Genomic DNA, 17,212 nt, shown 5'->3' with positions numbered 1-17,212 from the left:
GTACTAGGGAAAAAATAACTCTGGAATATAGCAGGTTCACTTGTGTGAACACTCATTATCTGAGCAGTCTAGATTTACTTCAAAAATCTTCATGAGATAAATTGTTGAGAACGGGAAAGGAGTTCTCTTAAGAGTGTGCAGTCCTAAAACAGGAATGGAGCTCTAATCGAAATGCTTTTACCTTCAGACCTTCAAGATATTCCGTATTCTGATTGGTGTGAGCAGACAATCCACAATCCCTTAGAAGTGGTTCCCTCCAAGTTCTCAGGGATTTCTGGGTGCAGTGATGGTGCGTCTCAAGAAGGCTCAGTCAGTAGCACCAAAAGCACAGAGTTGCTACTGGGTAAGTCTGCATCCTTAATAAAACTGTATTCAGTTGATTTTGCTTGTTAGCATATGTACTATAATTTAGAGTTGTCTCTGTGGTGATATTTCATTTGTATTTTAATAAATAAAGCTTGCCTGAAATTCAGAGTAAAACAGCCGTACTGGCCATCCTTACAGACCAGGCAGTGGTGACACCCCAATAGCCACATTAGTTTGTCATAGAAACCAGGCAATAGTGGTGCGCGCCCTTAATCCCAGAACTAAACTGGGAGGAGACAGCTCTCAGACATAATCTCCTTCTGAGATTCCTGGAGACATCATTTCGGACTGAGGTAAAGGTAGGAGCCAGTGGCTGGCTGTTTTGCTTTTCTGATCTTCTTGTTGAGCCCCAGTTTTTGTCTCTGGGTTTTTATTAATTGTGCTACATGTTTCAGAGCTATGACAGGTCAATGTTAGTTAGACATTTAGCAGATTCATAAATACTGCACCTATGTCAGCCATTCACAGGTTCCCTCTCAGTGGTCTTCTTCTATTAGAGCTGTTTCTAGATCATTGGCAAATTATGTGCAGTTGATTACAGTTTTAGTTGCTTATGTAGTTTGAAAACAAATACCATGAACTGTAATCATTCTGCATTGTGATACGATGAATGACCTTACACTGATATCTTCATTTCAGGTGTGAAAACCATTCCAGATGATACACCAATGTGCCGTATCCTGCTTCGTAAAGAAGTGCTAAGATTAGTTGTCAATTTGAGCAGCTCGGTTTCTACCAAGTGTCATGAAACAGGGCTTTTGACGTGAGTACTGCATGAAGGCTGGCAGTTAGTTCCACTTTGTCATTTGCAGGAAAACACTTGGGTCGCTTAGAGTTGCACAACGACAGTCATGGGCTGCGTTTCCATCTGAGGGAAATTATTTATATTAAATGTACAAAACTTTTAAATTCCTAAATTCCAGCTTCTGGTATAATTATTGGTGGCTGTAACTTGAATACAAAAACAAGCTTTTTAAATTTCTCAATCATTTTTCAAGAAAGTGAAGACCTAATTGTTTGAGAAGCAAACTTAAGTTACAAACTGGTGGGGTTTCCTAATTCAATTATTTTTCTCTTTTCCTTCTTTTAAGAGAAAAATGTAGAATTTTTAAAATTGTTTTTCTAAGTCAGAGCAGCCTGATAAATGAAAAAACGATTTTTAGCAAATCTTCTTTATTTGCACTATTTAAAGTAGTGGTTCTCAAAAGAAGTGTTTAATAGAAGTAATTTGTAATAAGCAGGTATAATGGCATATACCTTTAGTGCGGGCACTTGGGTAGGAGGATCTGAAATGCTAGGGACATGGAATCATTTTCAAAGCTGGCCTGGACTACATGAAACTCTGTAGCAAAAAGGGAAAAAGAGCAAGACAGACAAACCGACTTAACTATTTTTTATTTTTAATCTACCACTCCTAACATTCCATTTAATCGATATCTGGTGAAAAAAGCAGACAGTATCATTGTTGAGGGTTAAATGAATAAATTTTGGTTATAATATTTATCGTAACATTGTCTTTCTTTTCATTTTAGAATTAAAGAGAAGTATCCTCAAACATTTGATGACATATGCCTTTATTCTGAAGTTTCTCTTTTGTTATCACACTGCACATTTAGACTTCCGTGCCGGAGGTTCATACAAGAGTTATTTCAGGATGTACAATTTTTACAAGTAAGTGAGACTATATTTCTGAAATTTGTCTCCTAGAATTATTCTATACTTGAAGTAAGCTGAAAAAGTATATCTATATTATATGCATTTTTATTTTTTTAAAAAAAGTTAACAATTTGTCACTTTTTCCTAGATGCATGAAGAAGCAGAGGCTGTGTTGGCAATTCCACCAAAACAACCTGTAGTTGACGAATTTGCCGAATCCTGACCTCATATTTATGATGTTTATAGCTAGATACTATATATTTATCCATACTTGTGAATTTCCTAAAGGCCTCACAAGACACTGACTGGCTGTCAGTGAGACAGAGTATCTTCTGACGCTGTCCCAGCACTCATTGGTACAGAACAGTTGCAACTGCTGACGTCCCTAACCAAGCCGACTTCCTCTTCCCTTTGGGGTCCTTCTTGGGGTTTGTGATTCAGTACCACAGTTTTAATTTAGTTGCCACCATAATCAAGAGCCAAGCACTGAATAGCTATATAGGTTTTCTATTTTTTTATTTTAAAAGCATAATGGCAGTGGAATAAAAGCAGGACATGAAGAAGCACCCTCCATACAGTTATTTCTGACTGCTTTTTAGTTAAGGGTGAATTAAAAAGATGCCTTGTTTGTTAACTAATTCGTGGAAGCCAGGAGTCACTGTCTCTGAGGCTGCGTCCTGTTATCCCATGGGCTGTGCTGTAACTGACGGTATCAGAGGGTATTCATTGGCCCTTCTACATTTCCTTAATGTTTGTAACACTACTTCAGAGGTTTCTGACCTCAGAGCAGAAGAAGAGCCTCAACAATTGGAACTTAAAAGTTATTTTATGTTGCTAAATGCATAAAGATGCTCCTTTGTTTTCCATCTCTTCAGGTTTGTTGTAGTATGTTGTTAGAGGTTACTTGTACCAATTAAGGTTTTTCACTACAGTTGTTGATTAAAGTAAATAGTTCAATTGAAATACTTCCCATAGTCCCATCTCCAGAATGCAAATAAATAAATAAATGGATGGACGGATGCCCAGTGGACCTCCATGCTAATCAGCTCCTCTCATCACCACTTTAAACAGATTGAGCAAGTGTTAGTAGTCTGGACCCCAAGCAAAGGAAAGCATTAAATGATATTTCCAATCTCTTAAAGAAAAAACAAGTTTGCCTGAAATTTATACATTCCATGTAAAAAAGATGAGCCATATCTAAAAAAGCATTATACATTGTTGACACACATTAAGATTAAAAATTGTGGTGAAAAGCCTTAATTACTAAATTTTACAGCAGCGATAATGCAATTTTTGTTAGTGTTCTTGTTTTGCACAAAATAATGGCAGTTATAGGTGAACTGAAGAATACAGTCATTGCCTTTATCACATTTGTGAAGTTGATGAAGGCAAGGTTTTGTCTGTCTAATTCGTGTATGTATAAAGATATTTGAAAATCTTTACATAAATTAAACATATATGCAAATTTGTACATAAAGTAGCATGAACATCATTACTAGAATGCTTGTAAGTAAAAGGGTTATCTTTTTTTGAAATCATATATATATATAGAACAAGAACATCCAGCTGGACTGACTAGGACCCTTTTGTAATTCCTTTGTGTAGCCGGATTTTAGAGTTACACATCAGCTTTAACACCGCCGTAGCCACCAGTCCCTATCTTTCCATGTTGCACACCCTTTTCATAATGGGCTTGTTTGTGAGATCTCTGAAGCCTGTGAACTAGGAGACAACTCACAGAGGCTTTTTTTAAACTGGCACTGAAAGTTCCCACTAGGATGAAGCATTTCATCTCCCTTCCCAACTCCTCTTTGACTGCACTTCAGCAAGTTGTTCGTACATGCACTGTGTAGCAACTTCATGATGATAAAGCAGACAAGGGCTCTAAACTGCTGCTTATGTTACAACTCAGAAAATTCAGTGAGAGTAAAACTTTGAGATTCGTCACTGAACCCAAGCGTCTATTTAAATGTCAACAGTACTTCTAAGAGCATTGCCTATCGCCTTGGTCTTTGGTCTTGGGTAATGAAACTGCCTTTCCAGAGAACCAAATGTCAGAGATACTAGACCAAATAGTGGTTACAATTCCAAAGGAAGGAATGTAGTCTTACTCATAATGGGGTTAACATCTTAGACATTTATTTCAACACTACCTCAGTTAACATAGAGTATAAAATCTGTGGTTTCATCCCTCTAAAATAACAATTATTATTTTTGTTTGTGTTTCATCACACAAAACTGTCCCCAGCCTTGCACACCTAAGTCAGCCATCCTGAAATTAAGGCTGTGCCTAGTGTCCTAAGCAGGTTCTTTGTTTTGTTGTTTTGTTTTGACTTTTGACTGTTACTTTGAAAAGATATGTGTATGTATCATCATCTGCCTATAGCACTTACTTTGGGAAGATATCAGAGTTTTGTGATTATCAGTATATTTGAGGAAATTATCTATGTTTAAATTTATAGTGCTATTTGGTTTAACCATGGTTTCACCGAGAGGTGTAATACATTTCCTTTAAGTACTTACTTGTATAAAAGTATACTTTCATGATGAAAACTACATGCAGTGCCAAGTGATTAGAAGAAGTTAGGAATGATGTCAATGGTAATAGAAATCATTGAGAAAATCAACTATAAATGATAGATATTACCAAAATGTCAATACAGTAGTTTTTCAAGAGTTTAGAATTAATCTTAGTCATATAAATTTGTACTGTTGGTAATTATTTAATAATTTGGAGGAGTTTGAACAGTTAAGCTGGTTGTAAACTGTGAATTTCTAATTGTAAATTGTTGTTTCTAATTGAATTTTTTTTGAAGAACAGATTTCAGCTTCACATACTAAGTAAATACTGACAAATAAGGAGAAATTTAGTATTTATAAAGAAATAGGCTCTAAATTTTCTTATCCTTTTTTTCTGTTGTGGTTAGGGTATATTGGAGGAGCAAAATGTTCTCCCTAACTTAAGTGTTTCTAATAGAGTAACTAATAGACATCCCATAAGACAGTGATATTGCAAGGAAGTGCGTGCATTCTTGCTATGGTGATGTGGCAAAGTCACTGGGAGGAGTGCCTCCAGCAGACATGTCTTCAGCCGTGTTCCACTCTTGTCCAGTACTTGAGATGGGTAAAGCTGAATTCCATGTTACCATGGCCGAGTGTTAAAAATGGGATATCACTGTGTATTTAGATTTGTCTACTGCTATTTATAGACATTTTTATTTCGTTCCTTTCAGAGGATGCCTTTTATGCCCCATATCAAAGCACAGATCATTAAGCAATAAGAAACAAAATTGTCTGTCATTCAAATTATAATTGCGATTATTCTTGTGTGGTAAGAGTGAGGTGCTAATTTTGTGTGTGAAGAATTTGTGACCACTTTGGAAATATATTTTGGAAGTAAGGTTTTTTTACCCTTCCTTTAGACTTTTACTTCTATTTTGTCTCAAATTCACAATCCATGAAAGAAAAGTAGAATTGTTTGAGAGACTTCTAAGAAAAGCTGCTTGCAATGTATATTTCAGATTTCCCTATGTGTGGTTTGGCAAAGGGCTCCATTTTCTCTGTAGACAGAGTCTGTTGTTCCCATCTTAACTTTGAGAGTTTCACTACACCAAGTCCCACTTCCAGGCGTGCCAGTAAACTCGAGGGCAGTGCTTACAAAGGACACAGAAGTCTGCACAGGGTCCCCGAGGGGTGTCTCATTTCTAGTACATTTTTACGACTCACAGAATGTGGGATTTCTCCCCTTTGGAGTATTTTTATAGTTAGGTGGACAGCTCTGCCACAGATGCATGGATTGCACATTTGACTCTGTAAGACACTTAATATGAAAAGTTATGCCAAAAAGGAAGCATATCCTACAAAAATTTTCCCATTTAACTAGGTTGATTTAGCACAAAATGCAAAGTCTTGGGGCAGAGAGGGAGTAGTGAAAATTTTTTATGAACAATTATTAAAAAATGCTCCATTACTGGCCTGTCAGAAACCCTAACAATGCATTGTGAAACAGATGATGTAAATTAAATTAGCTTTGAAAAGTGGTAAGGGATGGTAAAGAGAATCTTAGACTCAATGCTCTCTGACCACATGACCTTTTTTATTTAGTAATAACGCTGCTACGTTTTTGGAGGTTCTGGTGTTTGTAGGTCACTGAACAGACATTGAAATCTGATTTATATTGTATAACTGTAACATAGAAAGAAAAAGTATTTATATATTTTCCTTAAGAATATTTCATTGAGTTGTATATAATTTAAATAAGATATGTCCCCAAATGGTTTTGCTCACCTTGATTTTTTGTTGTTGTTATTGTTGTGGTTTTATTGTTTTTGTATAATGTGTACAGTTTATGTTAAGGGCATTAAAGCCTCCTGAAACATAATCTTATCAAAGGGATTCATTGTTAATAAAATGTACTTAAAATTCCTAAACTTGTGGTGGTGTTGCTCTATTTGAAAATGTGTGTCACCTGGGCCTTCCTTGGCTTGAATCACATGATACTGATGTTTACAGGTATGATTTCCATGAGTGAGGCTTTTTGATCCCTAAATGGGGATGGTCTTGTCCTGTGAAAAGGGGCTGCTCCCAATTTTAAAGTAATTGTTTTCCTTGGTATTCTCTAGAACTTATCTGACATAGTTACTTTTTAATTTGAAATCATTATTGTGAAGGTTTGGAAATAGAAATGTCTTTAGCTAGAGCAGCTTTGGACTTCCTGAGATAGTAAGAACGTGATGTGTAAGTGGGCTGGCGCTCAGCTCTTCCCACCCTTGTGGCAGAATAGAACCCTACAGGAAAAGAGCCAGTGTGAAAGTCAAAGTTGCCAAAGTATATTCCCCACCTTAAGCAACCTTGTTTCAGATATTTGGCCTGATGACACCTATGTATGAGTGTGTCATTGTTCTCACCTTACACCGTGTTTTTATCAAAATTGTAAAATGAAAAGAATGCCTAATTTGTCATAACTGAATAAGAAATAATAGTTTGTATTTTTTTAAGCTTTACCATATGAAAGTATTCAAATAGCTGTAGAGATAACTCAGTGGTTAAGAGCACTGGCTCTTTTTCAGAGGACCTGGGTTCAATTCCCGGCACACACTTGTGATTTTCTTAGTGCTTATTTGGGGCACTAGGCCAACTTCATACACTTAATGTTTCATATTGGAGATAACTCATGATCTTGTTTGCTAATTTTGAAGACTTTTCATGTCTATTTTATCTTTCAGGGTTTAAGAAGTGTCTTCTAAGCCCTTTGAGACAAAGCAAGCTTAACCAACAGCTCATAGATGCAACTCCAAGTCTAATTCAACTTGGTGTTCTTATAAATGCACACTTTGTAAATGATATTAACCATGAGAATCACACGCACTGTACATAGATATGTTTGTATGTGTGGAGCCCAGGTCAAATATCTAAATCATCTTTTTTTTTTTTGAGATGGGGTTTGTTGATGAACTTAGATCATGATTAAGCTATGGCCGATGAGTTCAGAAATCCTCTCTCATGCTCTGCTGATTAATGGTTGTGCAGGAGCATTTAACCCATGCAATCCCATCTATCAATTCTTAGATTTATCTCCTCTGGCCTTCAGAGTCCTTTTCAGAAAGTGCTTGCTAATGCCTATATCTTGAAGTGTTTTGTTAATGTCTTCTGCAGTTCCAGAGTTTCAAATACTAGGTGGCTGTAGCTGTGTAGGTTTGCTTTCGAGTTATCTGCCACATCTCAGTAGTCTGTTCATCTCTTTTTGTGCTCATATCATATGATTTTGTTTATGTGGCCTTGGAATATATAATGGTTTATGGTCAAATATCATAATGTCTCCAGCTAAGAACTGCTATGGGTATTCAGTCTTTTTTACTTCTATATGAAGTCCCCTCACCACATAATAATCAAAACACTAAACATACAGAATAAAAAAAATAAGAGCTGCAAAAGAAAAAGGCCAAGTAACATACAAAGGCAGACATATCACAATTACACCTGACTTCTCAATAAGAAACTGAAAGTCAGAAGGTCCTGGATAAACGTTCTGCAGACTTAAGGGTCCTTGAATACCAACCCAGACTATACCCAGCAAAGCTTTCAATCACCATAGACTGAGAAAATAAGATATTCCATGACAAAACCAGATTTAAACAATATCTATCCACAAATTTAGCCCTACAGAAAGTACTAGAAGAAAAACTCAAATTCAAAGATGCTAGCAAAAACAGGCATTCTTACACCAGCAAATCCCAAAGAAGGGAAACAGGGACATACACATTACCACCAACAACAGCAAAGCCGAAATAACAGGTACTAACAATCACTGGTCATTAATATCTTTTAATATCAACAGTCTAATTCAGCCTTATAGAAGCAGTAAAGATAACGAATGTTTTGTGGATCCTTTTTATTATTTTTGCTTGAGGTTCTAATCCATTTTTTTCCATTCAAAAATTTACACTTCCTCCCCTCCCAATTCCCTCCTGCTCCCCCACTCCCCCTCCTCCCTCCCCCTCCCTGCTTGAGAGAGGGCAGGGAACCCTGCTCTGTGGGAAGTTCAAGGCCCTCCTCCCTACATCCAGGCCTAGGAAGCTGTGCATCCATATAGACTAGGGTCCTAAAAAGCCAGAACATGCTGTAAAAACAAGTCCCAGTGCCTTTATCAATGGCTTCTCAGTCAGCCCCCATTGCCAGCCACAATCAGAGTCCGGTTTGATCACATGCTTGTTCAGTCCCGGTCCAGCTCTCAGGAAATTGGGAATCAACCTACCTCAGGATCCAGCAATACCACTCTTGGGAATATACCCAAGAGATGCCCAATCATACTACAAAATCATTTGTTCAGCTATGTTCATAGCAGCATTATTTGTAATAGCCAGAACCAGGAAACAACCTAGATGCCACTCAATGGAAGAATGGATAAAGAAAGTGTGGAATATATACACATTAGAGTACTACTCAGCAGTAAAAAACAATGACTTCTTGAATTTTGCATGCAAATGGATGGAAATAGAAAACACTATCCTGAGTGAGATAACCCTTACCCAAAAAGATGAATATGGTATGTACTCACTCATTAGTTTACTCTAGCCATAAACCAAGGACATTAAGCCTATAGTTTACAAGCCTTAGAGAAGCGAAATGACAAGGTGAACCCAAAGAAAAACATATATAGATCCTCCTGGAAATTGGAAGCAAACAATATTGACAGGCAAAAGTTGGGAGCATGGGGGTGGGGGTAGGGATGGGAGTAAGGTTGGGGGAAGGGGAGAGGGAGAGGGAAGGGAGAAGGGAAAGACTGGCGAGAGCTTGGGGGAGTGAAGGGTAGATATAGGAGCAGGGAAGAAGATATCTACATTAAGGGAGCCATTTTAGGGTTGGCAAGAGACTTGGCTCTAGAGGGGATTCCAGGTGTCCATGGGGATGTCCCCAGCTAGGTCCTTGGGCAGCAGAGGAGAGGGTGCCTGAACTGTCCTTGCCCCACTATCACACTGATGATTATCTCAAATATCACCATAGAATCTTCATCCGGCGACGGATGGAGATAGAGACAGAGACCCTCATCAGAGCAATGGACTGAGTTCCCAAGGTTCAGTTGTAGGGCAGGAGGAGGGAGAGGATGAACAAGGAAGTCTGGACCATGAGAGGTTGGTCCCCCAACTGAGACAGTATGCCTGATCTAATGGGAGCTCACCAAATCCAGCTGGACTGGGACTGAACGAGTATGTTTTGTGGAATCTTTTTTAAAGAAAATCAAAACGAAGGAAAACATTTAGAAATCAATGTCATTAACATTTCTGGGTACAAATGTCCGGCAGGGAATACATTGACAGAAAATCATAGACAGGGTTTCGGCAGGACTGACCAAAGTCGTCTCCCAAGTAGGCTGTTCAAGATACCGCCTGGTACCAGGTTAGGTCAGAACCATTTTCTCTATCAAAAGGCTTGGTTAGATGTAAAGAAAAGATTGGACTGCTTTAGCAGAACATTCATGGTTGGTGTAACTATGTTCTGAGACCACATACCATATGGATATGGCTATAGTACTGGTAACAGCCATGTGTGTACACAAAGTCATCCTTCTCACCATATTCACAGCAAGCAAGTCGAAAGGAACCTCTCTTTGTTTTATTTTACAATGTGACAAGATTCAAGAGGAAGAAACTAAGGTATTGAACACCTTTGTGTGTCCGGCTCTTTCAGATAGCCCCTTCCAGACTTGGCTTACAGGAGCTATGGTGCTACCAAGATCCATGGGTGTTCAGGCCTTACCTAAAAATATTTGTGTATAGTGGGTATTTTTGTGTGCCATGTCCTAATACCATATGTGTGTAAGTGCTATGGAAATTTCTAATACTGTATTTAAGGAATAACAAATAAAAATCGGTATGAGTTTGGTGGGCATTCTTCCTAGAGTGGGTTGGATCCTGACATGGGGCCCACAGTTAGAACCAAGTGCGTTGTCTCAAAGGACATGCTTTGGGGCCAACGCTGAACTAACTTCAAAGTCCATGGGACATATTAAAGTTAGAGCTAAATTATACCCAACATTGAGACTTTAGACAGGAATATTAAGCGAGACAGAATTCTCTTGAAGTACACAATTGTGGAAATAGGTCATGTAGATACAACTTTGGGATGGAGGCATTAAATGTGAAAGGAATCACTCAATGAAATGTCTTTTTCTATTCCGAGGTAGTCAAAAATTAAGGTGGAAGACTGGAGTCTAGGGAACAGGCTGCTGTTACTGGACAGAGTCTGGAGCTCTTTGCAATCCTGTTTTATCATAGTTAGCTTCACAGCAGGAGACCTGTGTAGCCCCTTCCTGTCCCATTTGTACGCCCTACCTGTTAGGTCGGTGTAGGCACCAACAGTGTTACTTTTGCTTTATCAGTGACTACAAATTCTTATTCCAAGGTAAGGCAAATATCTAGCTTGTAACCTTTCCATTAAATGTCATGAGCCTACACAATAAAAGTAATAAATCTTCTCTTGTGGCATTAATCGAGACATTTGATCCAACTGCTTTACCCTGAAAATACTCAACATTAGGTCAAGTTGACATGAAGATGGTTTCTCACTGCAAACCAAAATCCAAGAACCACGGCCACCGTGTGTGGTCTTGAGTAGACAGGGTCCATGAACTCTCATGAGTGTACTGTGTCAACGTCAGGGGTGCTGTGATAAGGGTGAGCCCGGAACAAATAATAACAAGGTTAGCATGCGCCATTTCTAAGGAAGCCTTCAGGGCAAATGCCAGGCTGTATAGTTCTGGTCTTGAGTCTGTCAGCCTGTAATGACACAGACTAAATTAGTGCTGCAGATAGCGGATGCTCCTGGGGTCAGGGGCCAGGGCATGTGGTATTGGCATGGTACCAGCCACATCCCCAAAAGTGCCTGTAGTGTATGAACTGGGTTGGTGCTGGGTAGCTTTACTGTTCACCTTGACCTGAAAGGGTCCTTGAGGTGGGGTTGTTATTCTCACTCAGAGCAGGTGAGGCGAGTCTCCCCGGAACGGCCATTTGCATTTTATACTCTGAACAGTGCACTGGCAGGGGTGGATTTGTGGCAAGACTGTCCTTGTCTCCACACATGGGTGAGGCCAACTGAGACACATAAATCAAGCTAGTTTCTTCCGTTGGGCTTTCTGCCAGGGACTTCATGTAGTCTTTTCCTAAAACATTTAGTAACTTGTCAGGTGGGGTCAACAGTCCAAGTTGAAATGGTGTGTCTTTCAGGGGTCCTGGAACGAGGCCATGGGAACCAGAGTCAAAAGCTGACTGATCGTAAGTAAAATTCTCAAAGAAGACGCAGGGCACGGGGCCAGAGGAACTGTTTTCTGTTGGCACAGAGAGAGGCTTACTGGGTACATCTTCAGCGTGTGCTTTCCCAGAGCCTATGCGCTGTGTCTTGGGGCCTTCTACCTTGTTTATGACTTCAAGGACATCTGGAATGCAGTCTTTGACATGCATTATTAAGTGTGGGTTCTTCTGCAAAGGAATCAAACATATGTAATATCAATGCACTTGTGGGACTAGCCAAATGGACCGTGTATGGCGTGTGCACCGAGAGCTTCCCCTTCCTTCCTGGCCACATGCTGTCACATGTCGTGACGACAGGCGGAGGATTCACCAGGACAGGACAGGTCATTTCTATCCTAAGAGTGCTTGTCTGACTTCTAGTGGGATGAAGCCTTCCCCTCTCACCACTGGCTTCTGGTAGGTGGCCCACGATGAGCAAGACTCAATCACATTTGTTTGTTTGGCCTATGTTGGGAACAAAACCAGGGCCTCACTCATGCTAGGCGAGCAAGCACTCTGTCACTGAGCTATCCCCTCGTTCATCCAACTGCCCATCTCACGGCTGTGTGTGTGTCTGTAATTTATTATCTTTTCCTGAAGAAGTATAAGAAAACTTGATCAGTGAAGCCCCAAACAAAATTTAATCTCTCTCTCTCTCTCTCTCTCTCTCTCTCTCTCTCTCTCGCACACACACACACACACATTCACACTTTATTTATTTATTTTGGTTTTTCGAGACAGGGTTTCTCTGTGGCTTTGGAGCCTGTCCTGGAACTAGCTCTTGTAGACCAGGCTGGTCTCGAACTCACAGAGATTCACCTGCCTCTGCCTCCCCACACTTTATTTTTGAGAGAATCTCACTATGTAGCATGGAAGGCTTAGAACTAACTATATAACTATATAAACCAGACTGGCCTCAAACTCATAAGGATCCCCTTACCCTTAACCTCACAAAGGTAGGGATGGCAAACGGGTGCCCCCATGCCCGGCTGGATTAGTCCTCCACATGTTATACATACAACATCCCCACATTTACCTTGGATTTTATCAGTGACAGGATGCTGCTCTTGTATGGATTCGGAATGTCAGGGTAGCACTTCTCCTTCACCCTAGAAGAGTGAAATTCAGACTGGATGAGCAATTCGATGGAATTAGGAGTGAGAGCTCCGAAGTATCCTCTATGAAGCAAGTGACTTAACCGTTCCTTGCTTTTATTACCGTATGCTGGGCTGCATGCAGATAACTACGGTACCTACAGCCTCACTGCAGGCACTCCATGGCTCATTCAGAGAAAGCATGTAGAAAGTTGCCAAGCAAAAGGTGGCATAAATAGTAGCTACAGCCACAGAGGAACTTTTGAAGTGGTTCTTTTCCCCGCCTGCTGGCCCCGAAGGCACAACTGTCAACTGAATTACAGATGCTCGCCTACATTTCTTTAGCCCCCCCTTTCATCGTTCTTTCCCCACATTTTCCATACCATTCCTAGCTCACGGTTTACTTTTAGCTTTGGGATAAAGGCTTCCTCCGCACTTACCACTGGCTTTTCCAGTAGCACGCAACGATGATGAGCAGGACGCAGAGAGTCATGGGTAATATGATCTGCAGCAGCCTGTGGGCTAAAGAAGACAAAGGGAAGGAATCGTTTCTGCAAAGAATAAGCAGTTTTGAGTGTGAGGCACTTTCCACGTTTACTGCTCCTTCAATATATGTATTTATGCAAGATTTAATATGAGCTTTGAAAATGGCTTTAACTCTGAAAAATCACTTCTCATAAATAAATAGGTCTTATTTGTTAGACTGACAGTAATTTAACTGAGTTAAACTTACAGGGAAAATTTATTCTTACTTCTGCCTGGCTCAGAAGGGGAAAAAAAAAAACAACTAAGATAGATATAGTGGTGCATACTTTAACACTCCTAACACCCAGGAGTTCAAAGTCACCTTCCACAACATAATAAGTTCAAGGCCAGCCTGGGCTGTATGGGACAAAAACCACTGCAGGGAGCCTTTTGCAGTCAGCCAGCGCTCCAGAGTGCAAACTCAAGTCTGACAGAATAGAGCATGAGTGCCCAGTCGCTCACTCCCCACCCTAGCTCTGTGGTAGGCTGCTGCCTGGGGGTTCAGCTGGTATGCTGATCAATGAATCAGAGCTGTGGTCCAGGCAGGGGCTGAATTATGCTCACGTAGTCATTCTCTTCTTTCCCCATGGAAAGAACATGCCCAGGGTACTGCTGCCCTGTAACCAGAGTGCACGTGACTTTATATGAACTATTCCTGCCTCAGACGCAAGCCTGGAAGTCAGGGTGACCCAGACAGCCAAATCATGCTGATGCAAGACTCCTGATCAGAAGACAATACTTGTTTGCCACTGAGGCTCTACAGCTGCTTATCGTCCATTAAAAACTGGCTGAGTTCAGGAGGTCCTACCTTTTGATATTGTGGCAACACCGTCACCTACAAAGTTCATACCCTGAAACTATTTTTTTGAAGTTACCAAGAAAACCCCCACATTAAAAAGTCACAATATTTTAAGTAAATTGGGCCATATTTGGAAATGTCCCGGAGTACATACATATGCGTTGTGGAATACTTGAGATGTGTTACATTTTTTTTATACTGTGGGATATTAGTTTAATGATGCAAAGATGTGTCGTGTTTTTTATGTGTGTATTTGTTTGACACTGTGAAGCTGTGTTACTTTGCCTGCCTAACACACCCTATTGGTCTAATGAAGAACTGAACAGCCAGGCAGAAGAAAGGATAGGCAGGGCAAGCAGGGAGAAAGAATAAATAGGAGAGATAAAATTCCAAAGAAAAGAGAAAGGGAGAAATGAGAAAAGGAGGAGAGGAGGATGCCAGGGGCCAGCCACCCAGCCATACAGCCAACCAGGAATAAGAAGGAAAGGAAGAGATGCAGAATAAGGAAAAGTAAAAGCCCAGAGGCAAAGGTAGATGGGATAATTTAAGTTGGAAAAGCTGGCTAGAAACAAGTCAAGCTAAGGCTGGGCATTCATAAATAAGATTAAATCTAAATGTATTTATTTGGGAACTGTGTGGAGGGTTCCCAAAGAGTAAAAGAAAAAAAAGAAAAACCAGCCAACTACACATGGGACTTGTGGGCTGCAGACTGGACATGGAGACGAGACTTCTAGTTAGTCTTACATTAAATTACTCGTGTTCATCTTAGCCTCCTGTAATAATCTGCTTTGTTTATCAAATGTATCCAACATGACTATTTTTAAAATACTCTCCTTGTTTCAGTTCAACTAATCAGTCACTCAGCCACATGTAAACAAATTCCTGAGCTTGGAAGGCTCTGAGGACAGTGTCCACAGACACATGGTCCTGTTCTATGTGTGGGCCTCTCCTGCCCTTCTCATTCCTCACCCGGGACTCACAGCATGAGAAAAAATAACTTGGTTTGGGGACACTGGGGGTTGGTTTGGGGACACTGGGGGTTGGTTTGGGGCGTTGGGTGCTAGTTTGGGGATACTGGGTGTTAGTTTGGGGATGTTGAGTGAGTGTTGGTTTGGGGAAACTGGGTAGAAGTTTGGGGACACTAAATATTGGGTTGGGACACTAGATGTAGGTTTTGGGACACTGGGTGTTGGTTTGGGGACACTGAATGTTGGTTTGGGATACTTGGTGTAGGTTTGGGGATACTGGGTATAGGTTTGGGAACATTGGGTGTTGATTTGGGAACATTGGGTGTTGGTTTGGGGACACTGGATGTTCGTTTGGGGACACCAGGTGTAGGTTTGGGGACACTGGGTGTTGGTTTGGGCACTGGGTGTTGGGTAGTGCCTGAGTTTTGGAAGGGATACTACCCTGGGTAGAGACCCACACTATTGGGGTGCGGATACCTGCTCTCAAGACCAGGCCTTTAAGTGTTAACACTGAGTTTTAAAATTTGGTAAAAGTATGGATTTATGTATTTTTATTGGAGAATAAACAGAGGACAAGTATCTATTATCAGAAATGCTTGGAGCCAGAGATTTTTAGCATTTCAGATTGCTTTGAACTGGAGAATATTTGCATATTCATGGTAAGATGTATGAAGAGAGTCTAATTACAAAATTCATACAAGATTCATCTGCATTGTGTAGCCTGAAGGTAATTTTATGCGGTATGTTCAGTGTCCCATTACATGTGGCCAGAAGTTAAGTTTTCTTGCTTCCCTCAAAATGCTTTGATTTGAAACTTGAAATGTGGAATTTCAAATTTAGCATATTTAACCTGTGGGACGGGGAAGAGAGAAAGAGAGTGCGAGAGAGAAATAGAGAGAGAGGTGGATGGAGATACAGATTAACATTCAGCCCAGTTGTCACTACCTAGACACACCCACCTAGCCATTGTACCGATCAAGAGGAGCATCACCCAGGGACCCCAACCACTCTTTATCTCCAAGCAACCCACAGACTGGTCTTTTCAGAGTGGGGCTGCCTTCTCTCTCTACACTCTGTAACAGAGCCTCACAGCAGAGAGCGCACCTGTCTGCGGTCACGTGCAAGTTTCACCATAGCATTTTCACAGCCGTAGAGATTGTTTTCATTGCTCTATGATACTCCATTGTGTGACTATAGCAGAGCTATTTATCCTGTCGGGGGGATGGATAGTGGATACTTCCAGTTTGTGAGGCTCGTGATGGTGGGCATTCTAATACTTGTCTGTAGGTGCTTTCGGTGGAAGGGGGGCAGGGTGAATACAGACATTTCTTTAAGCTGTATATCAATAAATATATATTTATCATAATTTGTATTTAGTATATATTTTCAATGTGGAGCGACACTTCCTTTGGATGACACTAATGATAACAGTTTTCCTAAATTGCCTGAATTGTCAACTTTTTTCCTATCTATGGACAGCCAGAAACACTGTTTTGAAAAACAAGAGAGAAAGAAAAGGAGAGGAAGAAGGAGAGAGGGGGGGAGGAAGGGAGGGGGGAAAAAGAGGGAGAGAGAGAGAGAGAGAGAGAGGAGAGAATAGATTAGATTTTTTTCTATTTGTTTCAGTTCAAGTACTACTTTCAGATCAGTTTTGAAAACAAACCTTCAGGACATAACCTCCTTCTACACTGAGGGCTGCAAAGGTACTCGCAGATGTGCATCCTGACAAACAGACCTGAGTTCTAAGTGCTACAGAAGATGCAGCCCACGCACCCAGCCTGTAACAGCCGGGCTTCACAGCAGCTGCGCAGACTGCCACTGGGCCCCCTCAGAATGGCCCTGGCTGTTGGAGCTGCGGCTTGTGCCACCATCCAGCATTTCACCAGCCTAGGAAAAAGATCAAAACGCAAGGAACACCTTCTTCTGAGCTTGTCCTACTTCCACACCTCATCAACCAAAGGAATCTTAAGTGGAGCCATTATTTGGTAGGGAAACACCTGAAGCCAGTGTGCTTGTTAA

The 17,212-nt window shown here is 40.6% G+C and overlaps 2 protein-coding genes across 9 annotated transcripts in view; one reads left to right on the top strand and one right to left on the bottom strand.

The window, feature by feature from the left end:
* Rictor (RPTOR independent companion of MTOR complex 2) overlaps positions 1-6,446 on the top strand; it is a 96,138-nt gene extending 89,692 nt beyond the window's left edge. For all 4 annotated transcript variants that reach the window (XM_057789425.1, XM_057789423.1, XM_057789424.1 and 1 more), the window contains 4 exons: positions 188-343; positions 1,006-1,129; positions 1,899-2,037; positions 2,171-6,446. In XM_057789425.1, the coding sequence (XP_057645408.1) occupies positions 188-343; positions 1,006-1,129; positions 1,899-2,037; positions 2,171-2,245 (494 nt within the window). In that variant the 3' untranslated portion in view covers positions 2,246-6,446. The remainder of the gene's footprint in view (positions 1-187; positions 344-1,005; positions 1,130-1,898; positions 2,038-2,170) is intronic.
* A 2,085-nt stretch (positions 6,447-8,531) lies between these two features.
* Osmr (oncostatin M receptor) overlaps positions 8,532-17,212 on the bottom strand; it is a 53,157-nt gene continuing 44,476 nt past the window's right edge. For 4 of the 5 annotated variants that reach the window (XM_057789926.1, XM_057789928.1, XM_057789930.1 and 1 more), the window contains exons 16-18: positions 13,342-13,423; positions 12,844-12,916; positions 8,532-11,996 (exon numbers count right to left, since the gene is read on the bottom strand). In XM_057789926.1, the coding sequence (XP_057645909.1) occupies positions 11,439-11,996; positions 12,844-12,916; positions 13,342-13,423 (713 nt within the window). In that variant the 3' untranslated portion in view covers positions 8,532-11,438. The remainder of the gene's footprint in view (positions 11,997-12,843; positions 12,917-13,341; positions 13,424-17,212) is intronic. The other variant, XM_057789927.1, reaches the window with a different exon arrangement.

Source organism: Chionomys nivalis, chromosome 15 (genome assembly GCF_950005125.1).
Source record: "Chionomys nivalis chromosome 15, mChiNiv1.1, whole genome shotgun sequence".
Classification (NCBI taxonomy): Eukaryota; Metazoa; Chordata; class Mammalia; order Rodentia; family Cricetidae; genus Chionomys; species Chionomys nivalis.
This window is presented reverse-complemented; position numbering and strand designations above follow the sequence as displayed.